At 33.2% G+C, this 18,724-nt stretch overlaps 2 protein-coding genes across 3 annotated transcripts in view; both read left to right on the top strand.

Annotated features, from left to right (window-relative positions):
• Positions 1-6,480, top strand: part of LOC149421058 (ATP-binding cassette subfamily G member 4-like) — an 83,476-nt gene extending 76,996 nt beyond the window's left edge. For both annotated transcript variants that reach the window (XM_089635772.1, XM_089635773.1), the window contains exons 10-12: positions 1,158-1,313; positions 3,488-3,690; positions 4,946-6,480. In XM_089635772.1, the coding sequence (XP_089491898.1) occupies positions 1,158-1,313; positions 3,488-3,690; positions 4,946-5,087 (501 nt within the window). In that variant the 3' untranslated portion in view covers positions 5,088-6,480. The remainder of the gene's footprint in view (positions 1-1,157; positions 1,314-3,487; positions 3,691-4,945) is intronic.
• Positions 6,481-14,866: 8,386 nt separating this feature from the next.
• The window catches only part of LOC149421057 (ATP-binding cassette sub-family G member 1), a 138,338-nt gene continuing 134,480 nt past the window's right edge, over positions 14,867-18,724 (top strand). The window contains exon 1 of the mRNA XM_089635769.1: positions 14,867-15,213. The gene's annotated coding sequence lies outside the window, so the exon portion shown is untranslated. The remainder of the gene's footprint in view (positions 15,214-18,724) is intronic.

The following is an 18,724-nucleotide window of genomic DNA, read 5'->3' as shown; positions in this document are numbered from 1 at the left end:
ACATCTGGAGAAATCAATCATATTTTTAATAGGTCAACCTGATATCTGTAACTCCTAAAAATTTGAGCAATTTGTAACCTTTAACCTAATAAAAGATTCTATTCTTATAGCAATGAATAAGTAGTAACACTATAATTTTGGAGAATGAAGATAAAAATTGATTTATTGTGTTACTAGTAATAATATCTATTTGATGACCTTGTCACTTTCAGTGGGAGTTTTGGGTTTCTAAATGCAACAGTTGAGTAACAGTTCATAACTCTTATCATTATAGATGTTTACGCAAAACAATGCCGTATCAGAAACTTTAACAAAAAATCGGGATGTTTATGCATGTACAGTAAATCAATTTGACAGTAATGCGTAATAAACTCTAATCAAAGTTGACATGTTTTCAGCATTACAAATCATAATAACATTTTTAGCATAACAACAAACATTCTATAAACAAACTTACATTTTTCAAATTTAATTCACTGAGTCCTTTAAATTTCACAACCTTTATTCCTTTCGTATAGAATGCTTAAATTTCACAACTTCAATTCCTTTCATACACAGTACTTAAATTTCACAACTTCAATTCCTTTCTTATACAATGCTTCAATTTCACAAATTCAATTCCGTTCACACACAATGCTTAATTTTTGATCGAATCTTTTAATTTAAAATTTTGAATAATGACCTGGACTCGCCAGAGCTTACCATTTCATGTACCGTCAAGATCAACACGACAAACCAATTAATTTTATTTGCTCACATACAGAACCAACATTAGAAAAAGATTCCCAGATTCCCCGTATTTGTGCACAATATAACACAAAAAATCACACAATGTAGACATTCTTTGCAATAACCTTCAGAAATATCGAGCAGAAGTAATGCATACAATCATAATTAATATGTGATTATGGAATCGGGAGCATCCTATCCTTCTCCTATATTCCTCTTCCTCCCCCATACCTAAAATTAGTTTTGAGTCAGAATAAAACTCCTACCTCTAAGCAAGTTTAGCGTAAGAAACTATTTTGACTTAATTTTAATTAACTTCATATTATGTATATTCTATCTTTGTATTTTATGTTATAGAAATGAAAAATAAATAAATATATCTGTGAACACTAGTGATATTTTTAAAACAAAGATTATGATTGTTTCAGGTTATATGCTGCCTATTATTTTCATTAATAGTGTACTCGATGTCAGCGCAGCCGATGGTTCCCGCCCGGTTCGCTATGTTTTTCACCATCTCTATTCTCGTTGTCTTTGTTGCCCAGAGCTTTGGACTAATGGTCGGGGCCGTCTTCAAAGTTGCTGTAAGTTATCCATAATGCCTATGGACCTAAAATCTCATTACTTTACTAAAAATGTCATCTGGAATCCAGAAGTGGGTCTATGGATCCAGGGGTGGTAAGTCATTTGAAAAAAATGTGTGACTAATCTTCATTTTATATTGTGAAAAATGCCCATATATTATTATCTATACAATTTGTAGGTAGGTACTTAATTTTTTTTTAAAGAAAGACAAACATTCCCGGGTTACAAATAACCTGACAATATTTGAAAATCTCCTACTACCACCAGAGTAAGCGGAAAATGTTGCTTATGTTGTGATGGAGGACTTAGCCAGCCGAGGAATTGAACACACTACGCCTGGGTGGGATCAGTCGAAATGAGTCCGCGACTCAAAATACATATTATGTTAATATAGTAAATTGGAAATAACTACACAATCCACGTACTTACGGCAAATTATTTTTAAGAGGGTACATTTAATGTAGTTGTGCACACATTAAAATAAATAATACAGTTATAAAAAAATTGATTTTGAAATGCCTGTCCGCAGTATCCAAAGATACTGGGTGCGAAGCTAAGAATACGGTAGTTCCATGGTGCAAAGCGATGCGACGTTTATCAATTCCATTTAAATTTAGACTTGGGATTCTATTTGACAATGATCTTATAAGTTTGTTGTTGTTTCATTCTTCAGCCTCATTGAAAGGGATTATTCCAAACCTTTCCGAAACTGTCCAATTGAAAGACAACCATTGTTCCACACACGACACGCTTGTAAAATGAAAAACCGACATATGTTTATGTCACCTTTCTTTAAAACATATAATATTAATCTTGCTCGCTCCCTCACCTCATGCCATACCTTTTTTCGGTACCTAATTTTTACTTAGAGGAAAGACATACATATTGCCATCTCATATATCCTAGGGCTCGCATTGGGACAGAAGATGCCAAAGCCGTGGACATTCTTTAAATTGACCCAGTGAATCGAATGTATTGTGAACTCTTCTATTAGCTTCTATTAGAAACAATAGATAATAATAATAATACCTGGATGACTTTTATAGCGCCGTTTTTGTGCAAAAACACCTCAAGGCACTGAAGTCACTGCTCGTCACTCGCCGACGCCGCCGCTCGCAACCCGGCTATTTCGCGGTATATCAAATAAATTAAGAATAAGACATTTTTATTATTTGTTTTTGGGGTGTTATGCCGTGTTGCACTAACTCCTTCTTTAGCTAAACCTAAGTTATGTTATCTGATAACACATCTGCCCTGATGATGGACACTGCAATGCTGTCCGAAACGTTGGCTAAAGAAGGAGTTAGCGCAACACGGCATAACACCCCAAAAACAAATAATAAAAATACTTTTGGCCGTGAAAATCCTTAATAATGAAGAATAAGACAAGTTGTTTTGATGCACATCATTTATTATTATTGTTGTTTTGTAATTTTGGGGGGTCAAAAATCAATTGACCTAAGCGAAGAACCGCCCCTGCCGGAATCCAAGATGCTAAACAAATTTCATGCTTTGTACTATGTGAAAGAAATCCATGTCTCCAGCATAAAGTTATGAAGAAGATTCAAGAAGACTGGAAAAACCGGAAAGATTGAAACAAAATGTCTCCAAGACTGAAACAAGATTGCAAAAAGACTACCCAAAAGACCTGTGATTCTCAATATGGAGCGCACGTCCCACCGAGGGACAGTTTCAATGTTTTGTCGGGCAATGCGCAAATCATGAATATGTTTTTAAAGTGATGATGATGTTGTTGACGATGCTGTTTTTTAAATGAATTTTTTTGTTTGTAAAAAAATACTCATATGTTGCATTTGAACCAAGAAAAATTGTCTTCGGCACTTTCCCATTGGTGATAATTTTTTTTCCTCTGTTAATGGAAATTTTTGAAGCATTGAAGTGAGACCCGGCACAAATAATGTTGAAAAAAACTGCCATAGACCTTGTACTCTATATAGGGCCAACTTGTATACATCTATTTACACATCACACTAGGCATATTTCCAAGAGACAAAAATCCCAAACTTATATATTATTTTATCGATGTAGGGCCGTTTCCGGAACAATTTGAGTACCTACTTACTTGATTATTTACCAGGGTGTCACTATTATACCAAAGTCGAATGGAATTCATGAGAAAACTATTAATTTAATGATTTTTTATTTTCTCCAGACCGGTACCTTCTTGGGGCCAACCCTTTCAGTACCAATGATGATGTTTGCTGGCTTTGGAGTCTCCCTCCGTGACTTGCCGAGCTACCTATACTGGGGATCCTATGTCTCTTACCTCCGCTACGGACTGGAAGGCTTTGTGGGCGCTATCTACGGAGGGGATCGACCAATCTTGGAGTGCTCAGAAAAATACTGCCACTACAGGTTAGTTTCTCTTTACATACTTGTATTATATAAACTTATTCTGGTATTAATGAATATTTATCGGAAGGCATCTTTGAAAAGTTGACTTGTTTTCCCATGATTTTTCCCAATGACCAAATAAAATAACCTATTCAATGGTTTTTAATGTTTTTCAAGCTGAACACTATAAGGACGGGTTTGTTTCACAGTATTTGAAGAATTCATCAAATTTCGAAGTTCATTTTCAAGTTCTGTGAATCTGCCATTCAAGTTCTGAATGAATGAATATGTTATTACTATTTAATTTTGGGCAGTTGTTTCACAATACTTGGATAGTAACAGAATTTGATAGGACCTTCACAGAACATATTAAATTTGATGAATTTTTAAATTCTGTGGAACAACCTTTCCTATTGAATGTTAATTACCTTTTTTTGTTTTTATGATGTCCCATTGTTGTTCAAATGTGGTTTTATTTTACAGATTATTTATTAATCAGAATGTTTGGTTTTACGTGGAATCCAGCGATATTTAAATTAACATAATTTAGATTAAGTTTTCCATTTCCATTCCATTATTTTTCTTTTAAAAAAGGATACGAAAGTTATGCTAAGATGGATTGGATACAAAAAGAAGCTGGTCATGCACCAGATGGTATATATGCTAATCGCACATATATATGCGTGAAAATACTATGCCCTTTTCACACTCAAATACTTAATGAGTACATTTTCACAGATAAGTAATGAATGCCGCAAAAAGTGCCTACTATCCAATATGCATCAGGAATGCATAGAAAAGGTTAAGGTTACGTTAACCACTCAAGTGATTTTCGGCATATTATGCCGAGTTTGCAAAACGTCTTAAGTGATTGCAAGCCATAAAATGCCAATTTCGACTCGCAGAATTTGCGCATTTTGGATATTTTTATAAATCCTAAAAGTATACGAAAAACGTTAAAATATAAGTGAATTCATTGGCTATATAGCATCACAATCAGTTTATGTGTCTCCGTATTAAAGGTACTTTTTTTTTTAGGGCGAGACATTTCCAACTCAAACGTCAATCACTCAACTCATATTCCAGTTATTAACGCGAGCACTCAAGTGGTTATGATTCTAAATAATAGATGCATATACTTACATTAAGTTGGGAGTTGCAGCTCTGCTTTGATTCTATTCCATTAGTCAAATTCTTCAAACTTCTCATTCCATCTAACTTCAAATTTTTTCTCACAAAATGTCTTCATTACTAATCCATAATTACTGTGTTGCAGATATCCTCAGAAGTTCCTGTCTGAAATTTCCATGAGCGGATCTATGTTCTGGAACGACTTCATTTGGCTGTCTGTAATATTGGTCTGCATGCGACTGGCTGCATTCTTCCTTCTTCGCTGGAAACTAATTGCCGTCAGATAAATTGTTCTTCCAAATATTACATTCAATTATTTAAGATTATAATTTGATAGTTTACTTGTATTTATTGACATTCATAGATATTAATTTTGCGTCATGACAAAACCAATGCAATGTTGATTTATTTCATAATTTTCTAGAAAAGATGTGTATTTTATCATTTTTGCTGTCGAATTTTGTCAGATGGTGCAACAATGAAGATAATCATTTTATTTTTTTTATAACAATTTATGTCAAGCAGAATTTTTTCATTTTGACTAACAGCTATATTGCCTCATGGCATTCAATATGAAGTAAGTATTTACCTACTCTAAAAAATCAAAACCAAAAAACCTTTTAAGTGCTGGCATTTTCAACACAATCTATTCCACCACTAGGGGCATTTTGACACAATGTATATATTGTGTTTTGGTGAAACCCCATAGATTGTATATATGACATCCGCACATGGGGATAAAATGCGACAGTCGCGTAGTTGTCTTTAACCTTAAGACAGCTAGATTTTGGTTTAAATTAAAGATTGATATTTACTAATATTACGTAAAAATGGACAATTCAAAATAATGCTCTTATAATTAATACATTATTAGATTAGATGAAAAAATTGTTTAGACATAGTTATATGTACAGAAATAATCATTGTAAAATAACATAGCTTTATGTTTACACTTGCCTTACATTCCTGCCTTAAGAATAAATTTATATATTATATGGCTGTGAAATTCTTACCGAAACTGATATGTGCTAAAAAAACATTAAACAATCACTAAATGCATTTTTTTATTCAACTCTAAATCTTGAAATGAAACATTAGTCAAAAGTGGATCCATGATTATGTTTGTGGAAATTTATTTTTAAAAATCACACATATTGTTTATATTAAGATGATATATTTAAGGGTGCGTATAAACAGGAAGAAATTCCCGCAAGCCGAACCACGAATTACGGGAAAGGAACGAAGCAACAGCAAACAGCGCGAAACTTGCATAGTTCGCAACTCGGCTTGCGGAAATTTTCTTCTGTTTATACGTAGCATAAGATGGTTGCCATTGTTGTAATTAACATTTTTATAAGTTTTTACTACGTTAGCTAATTTTTGTTTTTAACCCTTTCACAGACACAACGACTATTGAAATTCAGTCTTACAAATATTTATAAAACTATTTTTGTCGGTAAAGTTTCTCTAGTTCTTGAAATATGAAATTAAAAAATATCAGTTAGGAACAGAGATGTGTTTTATTTCAAATAAATCCATTTCAAATGGAAATGCAAAATGCAAAATGGGTATTTTCCATTTTGCATTTTAAATGCTTTTCTAAAAACCATTTTGCATTTTGCATTTTAAATGCTTTTCTCAATGCATTTTCCATTTTAAATGCTTTTTGCAACATTCTTCCTACTATCTCCACTCATCTTTTTTTCAAAAGCCCCAAATAACAGTCGGTCCTCAACCTCGCTATGAGAGATAGTTTACATTTGTCAATTTGCTCCCTGGTAGGAGCCCTGGCAATTGAGTGATACCATTACAAAAAATACTGATTCAAATACTGAACATGGGGCCATGACGCACAGTGGGCTAAAAATCGCCTTTCATAGACATAAAGACTTGAGTTTTCAATGGTATTTTTTTGGCTAGAAATGGATTCTGCTGATCATTACTATGCTATAAAATTTCATACGAAGCAATTGCGTGTACAAATGAAGGAGTTATCATTTTTTTAAGAAAAATTTGTGTGGCACTGACATTGAAAATGAGGCTATCTCTGGCATCATAAGGTTGGCCATTCTATCCTTACACAGATATTATATACTACTATTTATTTGTATTTTTTTGACATACTTTGTATTGTGGCGCAACTTGCGATTTTTTTTTTTTAAATTCTCAAGTTGAAAAATTTTTTTTTTATGTTGATGATTCATTTTAATGCTTATATGCTTAACATATGAGTATGCTTTGTCTAGTTTACAATATTTTATTTACACTGCAAGCCAAAACACTGTGCACAGTGGGCTGAAAATTGCTTTGTTAATAATGATAATAATAATGTTAGATAGCAGTTTCTATGTTTTTACGTTGGCAACATTAGTCCCGCGCAAATTTTTTGTGGTTTCATAATCTGTAGTCGTGGTGTTTTTGGATTTACCATCATGTAAAGTTTGTTCTACATTGATGTTGATTAAATGACAAAATTGTTTAAAAATTATGTAATTATTTTGATTGTTTGACCTGAGAAACCATTTTGCATTTTCAATGCATTTTGAAAATAGGTATTTTGCATTTTGCATTTGAAATGCTTTTCTAAAAACCATTTTGCATTTTGCATTTTCAAATGGAAAAGTTTTGACCCATTTCCATTTTGCATTTCAAATGGTTTTGGGTACCCATTTTGCACATCTCTGGTTAGGAAGATACATTTATTGATAATATTATGATTAATAAAAATTGGTGAACTCCCAGTAACAACCAAATAACTTTTTTATGGAGATTTAAGAACGATGGACTCCTATTTATCTATAAATTATTTTAAACACACCCAATCAATGTATGGAAGTCAAAATATTTTGACTTTTGTAAAAAATAAATTAGGAAAAAAAAACTATTATTCTTATGTGATATTTTGATATCTGCTACATTTATTGAAATTAAAATATATATGTGTTATTTTTAATATTGTTGAATAATTTATTGAGTAAAACCACAAATTGTAATAATTAATCATTGAAGACAATATTAACCACTCTTAAAAGAAAAGTGTGAAACAGCGGGGTAAGAAAAAGATTTGGTCGCATCTGAGAATTGAACATGCGTTGAGAAAATTAAGACTATGTTAAATACGTCTTTTTTCGCGGCAGAACAGCACAAACAGCATTGATTGGTGCTTTCAAATTGTGAAATTTACCATTAGTCTATTGGTAAATTGTAGGTGATTAAAGTCAATACTGCGAATGAACCATCCCCAGTACATAAGTATGCAAGAGCGAAGATCCTTAAATAGTTTTTGTCCCTCCTGAACATTTTTACCAACGGTTCTTCAACAGTATAGGACTTACACTGATTATATATTACATTATTTAAATGACATTTTTATTATTATATGAGAGCTTTGCATTACGTACCAAACCAAAATGCATATCAAATTAATGTGATATTGTTTATTTTAGTCTCGTTAATAAGTAATTCAAATCTTTTGGAGATATTTTTAAAAGTAGTATGTAGGCGTTGATATTATGTTTTTTGTAAACTTTAAAACCTATAATAAATAATATTATTTTACAAAACTTTTATTTTATTTGCCAAGATCTTGATAAGAGAGAAAACTAAATGATTTATTGTTTTCGGAAAAAATATAATTAGTGTAAAATTATGTAAGCACCTCACAGTGTGTGCGGCCCATCAACTTATCTGTGCAAAATATTACAGGAAGAAAAGCGCTAGTGAGCTAATACGCACATTCACGCACAGATAAAATTAAGTAACCAAGTTTGTACCACGAAATAATAAATAATTCAAATTTAATAAAAATATTTTATACCCGATAATTTTTGGAGTCCAGTAGGTTAATAATTTGTGATCCATTAGTTGACAACGATCATTTGTGTAGCTACCGTTAAATTATTTATTTATAGGGCTAAGACGGTTTACATGTAGTTCCCGTGAGCACTAGGCCATAGGCTCATTTTGCTATCTCCCATTTTGCCTCATTCCTTTAGCAGTCACCCGGTCTCTTTTATAAAGTTCACCAGGATTGTCATTTTATATGTGAGTATGTCTTCTGGCTTCACAATGTGTCTTCCGAGTTCTTATTTCTCCTCTCCAATTCCCCTTGGTTCCCTGATGGCCCCACAAGGGAAGCGAGCCTCATTTCTCCTCTCCACTCCCCTTTAATTCCCTGAAGGCCCCACAAGGAAAGAGTTCACGGAGATCGCCTCATCTTTCCTCTCCACTCCTCCGTAGTTCCCTGAAAGTCCACGAGGGAAGAGGGCCGCATCTCTCCTTTCCACTCTTCCTTGGTTCCCTGAAGGCGCCATGGGGGAAAAGTCCACTCCCCATTGATTCCCTGAAGGCCCCATGTGGGAAGAGGATCTCGTCCCTCCTCTCCACTCCTTCTTGGTTCCCTGAAGGCCCCACGAGGAAGAGGGAGTTTTCGAATGGTCCAATTTTCGTCCTAACGAATATCTAGGGAAATAGAAGGTCCACTCCAGGCAGAGCCCCGAGTGCTGGGGTAGTGTCTAAATACTCCGAGATGCGACCCTGTTTCTCAGTGGCACCATTCGTGACACTGTTCCCCAGGTAAGCTGAGGATGGGTTTGCCACACTTCCTACGCTTACATACTATATAATGTATTCATGCTTGTGTCGATTCCTTACCAGCCCGTAATGGTGTGGGGTAAGGCTAAGAAACTAAAGACTGACGATTTTTTCTTGAAATAATGTATCACCTCGGAAGGATGTGCATTGTTTCTCAGGTACACAACAGATCAATTATATATGTTCACAGATAGGTTCATTTAGTCATATCAAACTAAGAACTTAAGCTACAATATAAAAAAGCAGAACTTATTATCAAATAATGTAAAAAAATAATAAAAATAGAAGTTAATATGAAAATTATATAATGCATTATAGAACAACTTATACTGGATAAAGTTGGAAACAGGTTTTGGGGTGGGGACGGGTTAGGGCAGAAGAGGAAATTTAAATAACTAATCAATAATAAAAAAAAAGAGTAAGTGTACAATGTGAAAAAAAAAGAGTAAGTGTACATTGTACACCCCAAACAGGTTTTGGGGTGGGGACGGGTTAGGGCAGAAGAGGAAATTTAAATAACTAATCAATAATAAAAAAAAAGAGTAAGTGTACAATGTGCGTGCCGCTAAAACTCAGAAACGAGTCACGGTACCATCGAGGGAGTTATATGGTGTGGTAGCCCTCTATCCTCTATTCATGAAGAAGGTTACCATTTTTTACCTGGAGGGCGTGCTTTTGAAGATATAAGGGCTGGAAGTTTCACTCTCTAAAAAATTTTAGAAGAGTCCAGAACATTCGAGAGTATTCGAGAGCTTTTCACAACATTCTGAACATCCCGGAACATTCTGGAATGTACGGGAATATACTAGAACGTTCGAACATCTTAATATATAAAAATTCAGCCTGATTATGTTTGTGCTCACAAAACTCGAAAAACAGTCAACCGACATCGATGAAAATTTAAAAGTTTGTTGTTATTAGTGCCAGTAGTGTTTAGAGATGTTTAAATGGTAGAAAAAGTTGGGGATGCTCAAGGAATACTCAATGCAATATCTTTGCACTGTAATGAGATATGAAGTCGAATTAATGTCATTGTAGTGTAGTTTTTTATCTTTTTTTTTTTAAATATTCTTTATTCAGTGTATTACAGTCATTAAGAATGTTTAGACCACCAAGCTAGGCACATGCCCGTGTTGTAGTGGTAACATTGTGGTATACAGAAGTAAATGTTGGAAGAAGTCAGAGGCACCCGAGAAAGACTATAGCAATAGCTAAGCATTGTGGGGGATCCATAAGTCTCTTTATGTAAAGAAGAGTGTCTGTGGCAGGCGGATGGACACCGGACGGGCGGGGTGTATTTTATTTTAAATTTTTCACACTTGACCTTCAAAACGAGAGGACGGTCACAGCCTACATCTGAGTTAAAAAAAAACTAAAGCCTTGTCAACGCCCAGGATTTTATCTAGTATATTATAAAAGTAAGTGTACAATGTACATGCTGCTAAAACTCAGAAACGAGTCCCGGTACGACGTAGTTTTTTAATAGTTTGGTAGCCCTCTACCTCCATCCATGAAGATGGTTTCCGTTTTTACCTGAAGGACGTGCTTTTGAAGATATAAGGACTGGAAGTTTAAATTTTTTATCAGCGACAAGCCTCCTGTTGAGTAGTTTTGTGATTCGAAAATGTTTCTCGATTTTGTCATAAGAGTTGTGTACATTGAATGACTTAAAATTAAGGAATTTGAGAAATCGCTACTAAACTCTTTCTAATCTGTTAACATAAATAATGTAGCCAGGATTCCAAACGTATGAACAGAATTCCAGATGTGGACGAACATGTGATTTATAGCAAATTAGATCAGATGTTGAATAGAACCTTCACAGAACTTGAAAATCGATGAATTGTTCGAATTCAGTGAAACAACCTGTCTTTAGTGTTGTTGAAAAATGTGCATGTTCGTAATACTAAATCTAGACTTTTTGTTGCTTTGGTGACAATATGATCAACAAAATATGATCTCAGAGGTAAGTTAAGAGTCCAAAAGAATCCCAAGATCACATATATAATCCTTATTTGTTTGAAGCAATCCAGAAATGGCGTAATCATGAGCCTTTTTTAAATATATACAAGGTCAGCATCAATGAAAACCGATCCCACCACCTGCTCAACTAAGGAGTCGTAGTAGGAAGTCCCCAGCAGAGCCGGCTCTAGGGGTCATTAATAAACATGTAACTTAGCATTTCGCAACTTCGTATGAGTATGTAATAATTAATTACCGAGTAGCAATTAGGAATACAGAGTTACCCTGTAATATTTATTTGGAAATCACTACACAATACATTTCCCTGCCTAAAGAAAAATGTGCGATATATTACATTTATTGAATCTTCTTTTATAAAAAAATAAATGTTTTAAATCAAGCTATTTTAAATAACCGCCTAGAATTGGCAGTGATAACTGACAAAATAATATTTTTCTTTTAATATGTCATCTACTGATTTTGAAAAATATAATGATTCATCACAAATTACAAAAATACAAAAGTATATTCCGAACTATCCAAATAATTCAAAAAACATTTATTTTACGTTTACGTTTACACTTTGTATAATACCCGACCTACATTTATAACCATCTCTTTCAAACACATAATTATATTCATCGTATTGTCTCTGTCAGTCCGTCTCAAACATGACCCAAACCTCTGGTTCCTCTAGTTAGAGAAATTTCGTCTGCGTAATATTAGGCCAAAAGACTATAGTGTCATCTCGTTTACTGTATCGAGTTTATAGAGACAGAAGTTGGGTCAGCGGGCTTTTTGACTGAGCGTAGGTACATGCAGAATGGGTAGAGCTTCTAACTGAAATGTTAGATGTCACTACTCGCCAAACGCCAATATGTCGCTGCTCGCTATTCGGCAGTATTAAAATTAATTATGGTCATTGTTATTTTTATTTGTATAAAATTTTAAAATATAAACTACAATAGTCTTATTCTTAATTTATTCGAAATGCGAGCAGCGGCCCAATTCACTGGGTCAATTTAAAGAATGTCCCCGGCTTTGACATCTTCTATCCCCTATGCGCGCCATAGAATAAATGAGATGGCACTATGTCTTTCGTTTAATAGGAAGCTACAAGCTAAAAATGTGTATATTCTTGGTATACCTTATATTGTAGGTAATAGGCATTAAAATCGTTTGACAAACGGAGTCTAGAAACATTCCATTTCAAGCAAAAAACTGGTTTTTATTTATTTTGTAAATAATTTTATAATAAAGCAAAAAAGGTAATCCAGTGAATCTGTTACAGATAATCTTAGGTATAATAGTGTATTTTTAAAAGTTGTTTCTTTTTTGCGTTCATACATTTCTATTGAAAAAATATTATTTTAGTATTTTGCATTTATATTTTTTATTGAGTAATTTATTTTTTTATTTGTATTCTACTCAAGTGAAAGGATAGGAAAATATTTAATTTTTCTAAAGCATATTTTTTTGTATTCATAATGTACACCAATTCGTTATAAAGATTAATCAAAATAGTGATTTGGCATTAAGCTTCGCCTTAAGTAAAAATTTGGTACCGAAGAAAGCTTAGGGACGCTTAGGTGGTGGTCGTGAGGGAGACAGCACGATGAATATCATATGTTTTAAAGAGATGGTGGCATAAACATAAGTCGGTTTTTCATTTTACATGCTTGTCTTGTGTGGAACAATAGTTTAGTAGTTATATCGGAATATCCTGGTACTTCCCAAACTTCCCCTCTTTTTTTTGTGGCTAGCTTCAAAATTCCTGGACCAATTTCAAGCCCCAGTCTGGACCTGCTTACAATAGTCGTGGAGGAATTTCCATAAGGTCCGTCTTACTTATCAATCATCGTTCCTTCGATGTCTCCATTATTAATTAACTCACAACTTTCAAAACTTCAACATCTAGGTAATTCACATTCCACCACGATATGAATGTGATAATCAAAAATGCCTAAGTACCACTAACTCTATTCAATGGTAGTCTTATATTGTGAAGTGATGTAAAATATTATTAAATATTTACTCTAATATAATCAGAGATGTGCAAAATGGGTACCCAAAACTATTTGAAATGCAAAATGGAAATGGGTCAAAACTTTTCCATTTAAAAATGCAAAATGGTTTTTAGAAAAACATTTCAAATGCAAAATGCAAAAAACCTATTTTCAAAATGCATTGAAAATGCAAAATGGTTTCTCAGGTGAAACAATTAAAATAATAATAGAATTTTTAAACAATTTTGTCATTTAATAATGGACATCAATGTAAAACAAACATATTATATGATAGTAAATCCAAAAACACCACGACTACAGATTATGAAACTACAAAAAATTTGCTCGGGACTAATGTTGCCAACGTAAAAACATAGAAACTGCTATCTAACATTTAATATTACAGCGTCATGGCCCCATGTTCAGTATTTTTTGTAATGGTATCGCTTAATTACCAGGGCTCCTACCAGGGAGCAACTTGACAAATGTAAATTATCTCTCATAGCGAGGTTGAGGACCGACTGATATTTGGGGCTTATGAAAAAAAGATGAGTGGAGATAGTAGGAAGAATGTTGCAAAAAAGCATTTAAAATGGAAAATGCATTGAGAAAAGCATTTAAAATGCAAAATGCAAAATGGTTTTTAGAAAAGCATCTAAAATTCAAAATAGAAAATACCCATTTTGCATTTCCATTTGAAATAGACTTATTTGAAATAAAGCACATTTCTGAATATAATCATACCTGTTGCAAATTAACATTATAAATTGGCATCAAACCGATACCTCATCAACACAAAATAAAAATATTCTAAAATGTTGAATCCTGCCATCTATCGAAATAAATAGACAGAAAACACTTTATTCCAGCTCTAAACCGCAGAGCGCTGTTTTACTGATATTTTGTTGATGCATTTTTTCCAAAGATGGCAGTAACTGTAAACTTTTGCCGCGCGAAAACGAAAACTTTTAATAAAGAAATAAAACATACGTACTCAACAGAAATTATTTTAATTTTTATTTGTGTATCTAAATACACTATTTATATTTATCTACAGAATAAAACACTATTTTATAATAGTTACGTTTTTTGATAGGGTTAAAAAAATAATAAACCACTGTTCAAGTTAAGAAAATTTAAACAATTTCTTACAACAGAACACAGGTTATTCACAATCTGTTTCTTGATCATTTTAGACTTTAAACTATAATAGAATGTATTACTACCTATAATAAATAAACAAAATTATTATATTTAACGGAAAAGATTGACCGAGTATTTTTTAAATAAATTAATATATTGTATTGAAAACAGCCAAAAATACAATATTTTGAAGTAGCACCAAATTAAAACCAAAATCATTAGCAGTTCATTAAAAATATTTGTGAGAATACAGTGATACACAACATTCCCGTCTGTGGCGCCTTTTATATTATTGACTGACGCCCGAGAAATTCCCTATTGCCCTATTCCTTTGCAGACAGCTGATTCGGGAATATTATTGGCGGAGGACCGTGCCCAACCGTGCCCGCTTGACGTTTCTCCTTTCGGGAAGCCAACAGTATTGTAAAAATTCCTCTCTAATGAAATAATTTCACTGTTATCACGATTGATCATGAAGGGTGTAGAATTTATCTATTTTCAAGGAGTGTTGTTGAACAATGGCGGGATGTGCGCGTTATTTAGTTCTTTGTATTCGTGAAATCCCGGTCGTAGTTAAATACGTTGTTATTTCAAGAGATTGATATATATTATGTATATCATTACTAGTGTAAAGTGGATTCATTGTCAGTATCGCACAATGATAAAATATAATCTCATTGGATCATCAGCTAAATAGGACAACCAACAGGTATGGATTCATTGTGGTATGATTTCAAAATTATGTCAGTCTTACATTTATTTATTATTCTTGTTACTATATTTCACCATTTATTTAACTTTGTCGTCGGGTTATAAAAAAAATAATACGCTGTTCAAAGTACCTACCCAGCCGTAGCTGCCTTATATATTATATGGGTACCTACCATTTCTAGTTGGATTATAATTCTATCCGACTCTTGACCTATGAATGAGGTATCATCAAATTATTTTAAAATAAGGTAATAAATAAAATAAATTGAGATTTAAATGTAGTTAGTTAGTTACCTACCAAGTGAAAAAAAAACTTACATGAGTACGTATTCGGCAACTAGACAGGATTAAAAAACACAATATTGTATCCCATGTTTATTTGTTTTTTTTTTCATGTAAAATAAAAAATAAATCATCGATAAATATTATTAAAAATAATGGAACTTCGGTTAAGTGGATGAACTATAAAAATATGCAAATATTTTTAATTCATTTTTGTAAACATTTGGAAGAAATCTCGCTAAAAATACTAACCACAATTACACATAAGATGAAATAAATGATGACATAATTTAAAAAAATTGTCAGAATTTGAACCTACCGCCGAACTGCCGCACTGTGATTCGCCCCATGGAAGTTAGAAAGTAAATAAATAACTTTGGAATTTTTTTACGATGACGTCATGGGGATACCAGACTGTGACAAATGCATTCTTAATTGGGGTGATTGAAGCACGGGTTGACTAATACTAGGGTCCGAAAGTATAATTATTACTATAATTATAAAATCTTGTGCTGCGAAGTTTTGGGTTGTTTATTGGGTCTATATTTGGGTTCTGGAGAAAATAAAACGAATTTCACTTTGGAAGGTATGTAGTACAGATCTTTTCTAATTCTTAAATTTGAACCATTTTAATTTCTTTTTAAATAATAAATAACTTAAATAATAATATAAATAACTAACGTGTTTTTTTGCGTGGTCCAAAAGATGTAATATTTCTAACTTTTTATGTTAAGAATTTATTTCGGAGAGTATATTAAAATTGCATAATAATTTTTAAAGTATAGCAACTAATTTTCTATTAAAATCAGTTTCTAAATTTTTACGCATGAACCTGCATCAAACTTGTGTTGTTATTTTACCGGCACCACACACGAAATTTACCGAAAAAATCTCACCATGTTAACACCTTACCCCTCCCATCACCTCACTACCCTATCACTCAAAACGTTAGTATTAATACAAAACTTGTGTAGTAATACAAAGAAAAAGAGTAGGCACAAATATATTTTGTGAGGTGACGGTGACAGACTAGGCTACATTATTGTGGCTTGGCCTATTTCAGCATATCGCTCGCCATACATTCCCATTGAGATTGTACGACAAAGCGATAAGCTGAATTAGGTCAATCCATGATGCATATAGCGTAATCTGTCAGCCCCATTATGGAGTATAATATACGTATTAATATTGCGTGCCTATAGTTAATATTTATATCCAATATCCATAATGATTAATTTTAATTGTTATGATCAATTTCGTCACTCTTTAACAAAAAACAAACAATAAACAACTTTATTATACTTACGCTAAGTATGTAGGTACCTCACCTTATCAACTAATTACTATCCTTTGTACTTTGTATTTTTGTGCAAAAAATATTTCCTTAAATTTTTTTGAAAATTACCTACTTTTACATAAATACCTACATATTTATCTACAATTTAAAAATAAATTAACGCACTTCCTAAAATTAGTTAAATTGCTACAATATAACACACTCTAACCAACGTCTGTGGGATAATATCTAGTAAGTAGCGGGTAGTGAGGTTGGCTCTGGCAATACTCAAAGTTGAAAGTAGAGTGACTCAAATAGAATCATTAAGGTGATGCCATACGTAGTAATGCAAAATCATGTGTTTTTGGTTTGAAAATTTGGTCGCCTAGAAATGTTTCAGATGCTTTAATTAAATACTGCGAGTAGAATACATCTTGGCCTTTGAAATAATCGAGCATTTTTTAGATAAGTCTTTTTATAAGCCCAGAAAAAAATAATGTATAAGGCCTATGAAAACTGCTTTAAAGTTCAAAATCTCCTACTTACGAAACCATTTTCGGTTATAATTTTATTATATAATGTGGCTAGTTAAGTTATTTATGCCTGAACATCCACAAAATAAAATAAAATGCACTTTTTGGCCATGTTTTATTCTTGCATAAATCAACACAGGCGGATGGTGTTAAGCGGGAATTTAAACCTTATCGCCATCTACGTAAGGGTTGTTAGTGATAGCGGCTCAATTTAAAATATTACACGACGTAGTGGATCGCCTTAATAGAACTGTATATAGTATTATAGTAGATTCGAACCTTCGACCTCGAATTCGATTCGTAGTTCGACCTCTCTTACATCCTAACTGCTAGCTAGTCGAGACATTTCGGCAAACCTGTACTTAGTTTAAACAAATGTTTAATCTCTATCTCGAAGTACTTATTGAAGGCTACCTCCTCATACACATGCAACAAGGAAATACTGAACAACGTCTTTAATTGTTGTAAAATAATTAAGGCCTAGCGCGCACCACGATTGTATTTTTTGCGACACTATTTTAAAATCGTGCTATAATAAATCGCAAAAATAATACTGCGCGCATCGCGATGAAAAATTGCGATGAATTGTTCATTCTCAACATGGATTTCGTACAAACTGCTTGTATTGTTTTGCTTCTTCGGAAGAGGAGGAATAAAAGAACACCTAAATACTGGACTCATCCTTTTACAGCAGAAAGAAATGTTAAAGGTTTCTTTTATCTGAAATACAATGATCTTCGACAATATCCAAACAAAATCTTTGGCTATTATAAAATGACGATTTAGACATTTGACAAACTATTAAGAATTGTTGGACCTCAAATTGCATACAATAATACTAGATGGCGGAATGCAATCTCAGCTGAAGAAAGGTTGTCGGGTAGCGATTTTAAATCGCAGTGCGCGCGTGTCCATATAACTTCAAATGCTATAATTTTATTTTGCGACAATCGCGTCGCGCGCTGTCGCGGAAAAATGTGACAAATCACAATTTTAAAATAGCAACTATTTATTTGTCGTATATGCGCGCACATACTTACTAACCCATACATTGCATTTCTGCGACAAAATTATCGTGGTACAGAAAATCGTGGTGCGCGCAAGGCCTTCTTTCTGCTGTAAAAGGATGAGTCCAGTATTTATGTGTTCTTTTATTCCTCCTCTTCCGAAGAAGCAAAACAATACAAGCAATTTGTACGAAATCCATGTTGAGAATGAACAATTCATCGCAATTTTTCATCGCGATGCGCGCAGTATTATTTTTGCGATTTATTATAGCACGATTTTAAAATAGTGTCGCAAAAAATATAATCGTGGTAGGCGCTAGGCCTAATGCTCTTCAAAATTGAACGCGATGCTCAACATTGTTATAGGGGCGTACTCGAAAATGGTTCCATGATAACTCAACACAGTGACAA

This window comes from Hesperophylax consimilis, chromosome 9 (genome assembly GCF_061612785.1).
Source record: "Hesperophylax consimilis isolate HC1 chromosome 9, BYU_Hcon_1.0, whole genome shotgun sequence".
NCBI lineage: Eukaryota > Metazoa > Arthropoda > Insecta > Trichoptera > Limnephilidae > Hesperophylax > Hesperophylax consimilis.
The sequence above is the reverse complement of the archived record's forward strand: the minus strand, read 5'-3'. Positions and strand labels throughout refer to the sequence as shown.